This window comes from Micropterus dolomieu, unplaced genomic scaffold (genome assembly GCF_021292245.1).
Source record: "Micropterus dolomieu isolate WLL.071019.BEF.003 ecotype Adirondacks unplaced genomic scaffold, ASM2129224v1 scaffold_310, whole genome shotgun sequence".
Taxonomy (NCBI): Eukaryota; Metazoa; Chordata; class Actinopteri; order Centrarchiformes; family Centrarchidae; genus Micropterus; species Micropterus dolomieu.
The window spans coordinates 1-4,229 of NW_025744301.1; the positions used below are offsets into that span (position 1 = coordinate 1).

General features: G+C 41.6%; 1 protein-coding gene across 2 annotated transcripts; it reads right to left on the reverse strand.

Annotated features, from left to right (window-relative positions):
* Positions 1-2,009: 2,009 nt before the first annotated feature.
* On the reverse strand, positions 2,010-3,602 carry LOC123967353. Of its 2 annotated transcripts, none has more exons than XM_046043430.1 (4): positions 3,482-3,602; positions 3,006-3,161; positions 2,679-2,887; positions 2,010-2,571 (listed from the first exon to the last, which is right to left on the reverse strand). In XM_046043430.1, exons 3-4 carry the CDS (start codon positions 2,831-2,833, stop codon positions 2,091-2,093), a joined length of 636 nt encoding a protein of 211 aa, XP_045899386.1. In that variant the 5' UTR covers positions 2,834-2,887; positions 3,006-3,161; positions 3,482-3,602; the 3' UTR covers positions 2,010-2,090. The 2 variants fall into 2 exon arrangements, with proteins under 2 accessions (XP_045899386.1, XP_045899387.1); XM_046043431.1 differs by having other exon boundaries at positions 3,006-3,105; positions 3,482-3,531.
* Positions 3,603-4,229: the final 627 nt, after the last annotated feature.

Sequence of the window (4,229 nt, forward strand, 5' to 3'; positions counted from 1 at the left end):
TCACTACACTATTTTAGGTTAGTATAGCTTTCTTATAGGCCTACTACAGAGACTGTAGTCATGTTCTGCCCCACCTTTTGCGATGTGGGCGCAGGTAATGAGGTGAGTTTTCAGTAGCGTAAATGTTGAGATTCAGTCTTTCAACCACTATTTTAGTGGTATTTTAGTTACTTTATAAAGATAATTTAGAACAATGTTTGGAACACTTTTTAAGTGTGTTAAATAAATTAATCTTATTTTTGAAGCGAGGTGGAAGACCACTTCTTCAGTGCCCGACCCTTTTAATGTAGAAATGCCGACACAGCCAAGCTGAAAGAATAAGGCTGATATTTTCATGCAGCTCATAAGAACACATCAAATCAACACATTAATATAGACTACGTCTGTTCATTTAGACATTCACACTGCCGGCAAATTTCTGTCTCCCTGCAAGTGTCAGCTGCAGCCATGCTAGACTAGGCCTATGTTGTATTTCTGTAGTGTTACAGTTTGTTTATAAAATATGATGCTCTGATGCCAGTGGACTTGTTCATGTTTGTGATTGGTCATCTGCTGCTAACACCACCTCTTGTATGTGAACGCGCTCACGGCTGCATTGGGAAACCCTGGATTGAGTTACTGAGTTGATAACCAGCTTCATGGTACCGCTTATCCCGACCGCGATTGTTAGGGTTAGTTAAGCCAGATAACTGAAAGATGTCCTGGGTATGTTGAACTCGCTTCGTGGTACAGGCCCCAGGAGCAAAACCCCAAAACAGAAAACATAGACCAACTGTTACACAGAACAGGGTAGGGAACAGAGACAGGACCAACCAAGAAACAGGACAACACTAAACATGGAACAGAACAGAAATAAGGTAAATACCAAAACACACTAAACACCAGCTGACAGATCATAACCAGATAATAATAATAATGAATTACATTTATATAGCGCTTTATCAAAGATACTCAAAGTGCTTCACAGTGAAGTGGGGGGGGACTCACCTCTAACACCACCAATAATAATAAAATAAAAATAATAACATCAGGTAGAGGAAGAACACTAAGGTAACAAGCAAATCATAAACTAAGTCTAAACTAACAGAACAGCAACAGGGAGTCTAAAAGCAAGCTGTTAGCAACAAAACAAATAGGGGCCGAACTAATAACCCAGACTAAATAACAGACACCGAACTGATCAATAAATAAACCCACAGAGAACAAAACTCAACAGAATAGATGACAGGACTAAAATGCAGGTTCAAAACCAAAAATCTCAGAATCAAGAGCCAAAACCCAGAAACAGAGAAACAATAATCAAAATACAGAACACAGAGAAGGCACCGCCAAAATAATACAACACAGACAACCTCAGGACAGGATTGTGACAAAAGCCAAAAGAAAACAAACCAAAAGAAATAAGGAATTTGTGAGTCTTAGTCAGGTTATCAGGTTACCATGGATGTGCGTCTGTATTGCAAGGATTTTGATAACTGTGGTTGATGGATTTTATATGGTTTAAGTTTGAGAACGTGCATCGCTTTAAATGTTGCTGCCGCATGGAATTGTGGGACGGCATTATCTCCTTTTGGTGTACCCTATGCTGAAGGAGATAAGAATAGAAGCACTGAAGCACCTTTCCTTCATCAATCTGATGCATTTTTTGCCAACCTGGGGAGAGCTGGAGAAACTTAACTTCAGCCATGAGTCAAAAATATTATGGCCTCCTTACTAAGTATTATGCAAGCCATTCCATGCCAGCCTGTCACTGGGTCTAACATTTACAGTATATGAGGCACAATGTGGTAAAGGCACCACAAAGGGCTTAATGCATAACTCCCACAAGAGATGGTGGACATGCTGTAACTTAACTTGTCTACTCTTCCATCATGATTGACAGCCAATTCAGATTTTAATACATTTTATTGGCAAAGATAACAATTTTCATTACAGTTCATAATACTCTCAGAACCAGATCTCATTTTTTCTTCTTTGCCTGAACCACCAGTGTCTCCATGGCCCACTTTTGCAGTTTTTCAACGTCTCAGCCTCGCCCTTTTCTCTTCTTCAGCAGTCTGTTTCTTGGCCTGCTGAGCACTGCCAGATGCTTAGGAGCCATACTTGCTCTGCTGCTGCTGCTTTTCTTTCTGATTCATCTTCTGCTGGTGTTTGTATGTGGCTGCAGCAGAGTTGATGTTCTTGAATAGTGTTCTGTCCACCTCCCCAAACCTCACATTGTCCCTTTTGAAGAGCTGCATGGCTGTCTTCCCCCTGGACTGTAGGGTGTACTTTACCGTCTGGATTGCATTAAATGTTGGTACATTCATGTTGCCACTCCTCTGGTCAATTACATCATTCATTAAACTAAAAGAAGACTCAACTCTTGGTCCGTGAAAGATGGAGAGACAACATTTAACCATTGCACTCAGGGAGGGGTACTTATCTGGCTTGTCAAAGACATGACCCCACCACTCCACAATGCTCTCTCCCTCCTTGAAACTGGGGACAGTCAGGTCAACATTCAACCGCACAAGTTCTCTCTGGATGTCCTGGTCTGCTGGCAAGAGGTGCCTCAGCATACCACTCAGGCTGCCAAGAAATGGATGAGAATTTGAAATCAGTGTAAGGACATGAGGTAACAAAAATCCCAAAGTACCTGGTAATATGGCAAAAAAAACTTTAAATGTTATTCTTACCTCTTCAACTGGATGGTTGCCTGTGAGTGGCTTCTCAGAAGAGGGTCCAGAGCAGACAGGGCTGTTTTCCACCTGGAAAACCATGACATACTCCTTGAGAATAGCCATCTCACCCATGTAGATGCTGAGTCGTAGGACTGTTGTCGTGTCCTCATGCCACAGCTTCTGACATACCCTCTTTTCTCTCTCACATCCTTGTGGAGTCATGCCTGTGAAAGATGAATTAATGTAAGTGTAAAACACAATACATATTCCTCCTCATTAGTAACTTCATAACAAGTATAAGTGCTAATTATTATAAGGGATTGGAACATCAAGTCTCATCACCTTTCCTGTTGAGTTCCTCCTGAACCACCTTGATACTGGCTCTTGCCCCCAGGCATCGTATGCAGACAGCCAGTGATGAGGAACAAAACCCCTCTGTGGGCTGGAGGCGGGGAGATTTAGAATTATCTCTAATTATCTCTTATCTATTATCTCCTCCTGCCAAAAGACAGAAAAAGATTTTCAAAGAAACACATAGACATTCTACACATTCCACAGTTTTACCACAGTACAGTACAGTAGGGTCAGCAGCTGTGGTCTAGACTAGAGCTGACAAATTCAGGTTATACCAAATTCGCATAGGTGGAATGTGCAACTGTGAGTTCTCAACAGAGGGCGGTAAAGCGCTGTAGTGTCAAATGTGTATTGTGCAGTATATATAGCAACATGGTAGTTTAAGGAACATTTTTTATGTGTGCAGTTCACTAAAATGGAAAAGAAAACACTGAATTAATAGGTAAGAAAGAAAATGTAAATACCTAGACCATGGATCATCTTGTATGAAGCTGCCGTCCGTGACAGCTTCATTCCCTGCAAAGCTGGTTTATCCAAAGAAAGGATCTGGGCAAGCTCAACAATTACAAGAGCCTTAGAAAAAAGGGTGGAATGCTCCGCCAAGGTTCCAAGGACCATTGCCTAGAACACAAATAATTAATGTAAAGCTAGTGTATTCCATGTTTAGGTGATGATGCTGCCAGTGACCGGAGCTGATTGTGAATAATAATAATAATAATAATAATAATAATAATTAAAGCTGCAAGCAGCGTTGGGCGGGCCCTCGCACTTGTAAGCGCGTCCGCGTGTGAGCCGGCCGAGTTGCATATTCTGGAGCTCTGCCGATGCGGCTGTGAACTTGTTACGCGGTTATGACGCCGCATGAAGGTGTTATATGTCACTTCTTGTGTCCCCTATGTGGAGCTACATAGCACTTGCCGCTATGAATATAAATCGGTAGTGGTGTGTAGATGTCTGCGGGGTGGGAGAGTTAACAAGCACGTAAAGTTTGTTTCAGATGTGAGCATGTACACTGAACAATAATGTACCCAAACAATAAAATAAATTCCTTTTATATTTCCCTGCCTTGTTGTTTATGTGTACATACAGAGGAAGAATGTGAGAACAGCACACATTTCATCGTTACTGTGTGTTAGAGCATGGGAGAACAGTGGATACTTTTAATACAGCCCACACCCCTAATACTGTGTAACTATAACAAGTAGAGAACAG

Bases quoted from the DNA above. Each gene is read 5' to 3' on its own strand.
- LOC123967353 (XM_046043430.1), bottom strand. From the start codon at position 2,833: ATGAGGACACGACAACAGTCCTACGACTCAGCATCTACATGGGTGAGA. The intron at 2,572-2,678 runs GTAAGAATAACA...ATTTCTTGGCAG, and splicing joins GCAACCATCCAGTTGAAGAG to CCTGAGTGGTATGCTGAGGC.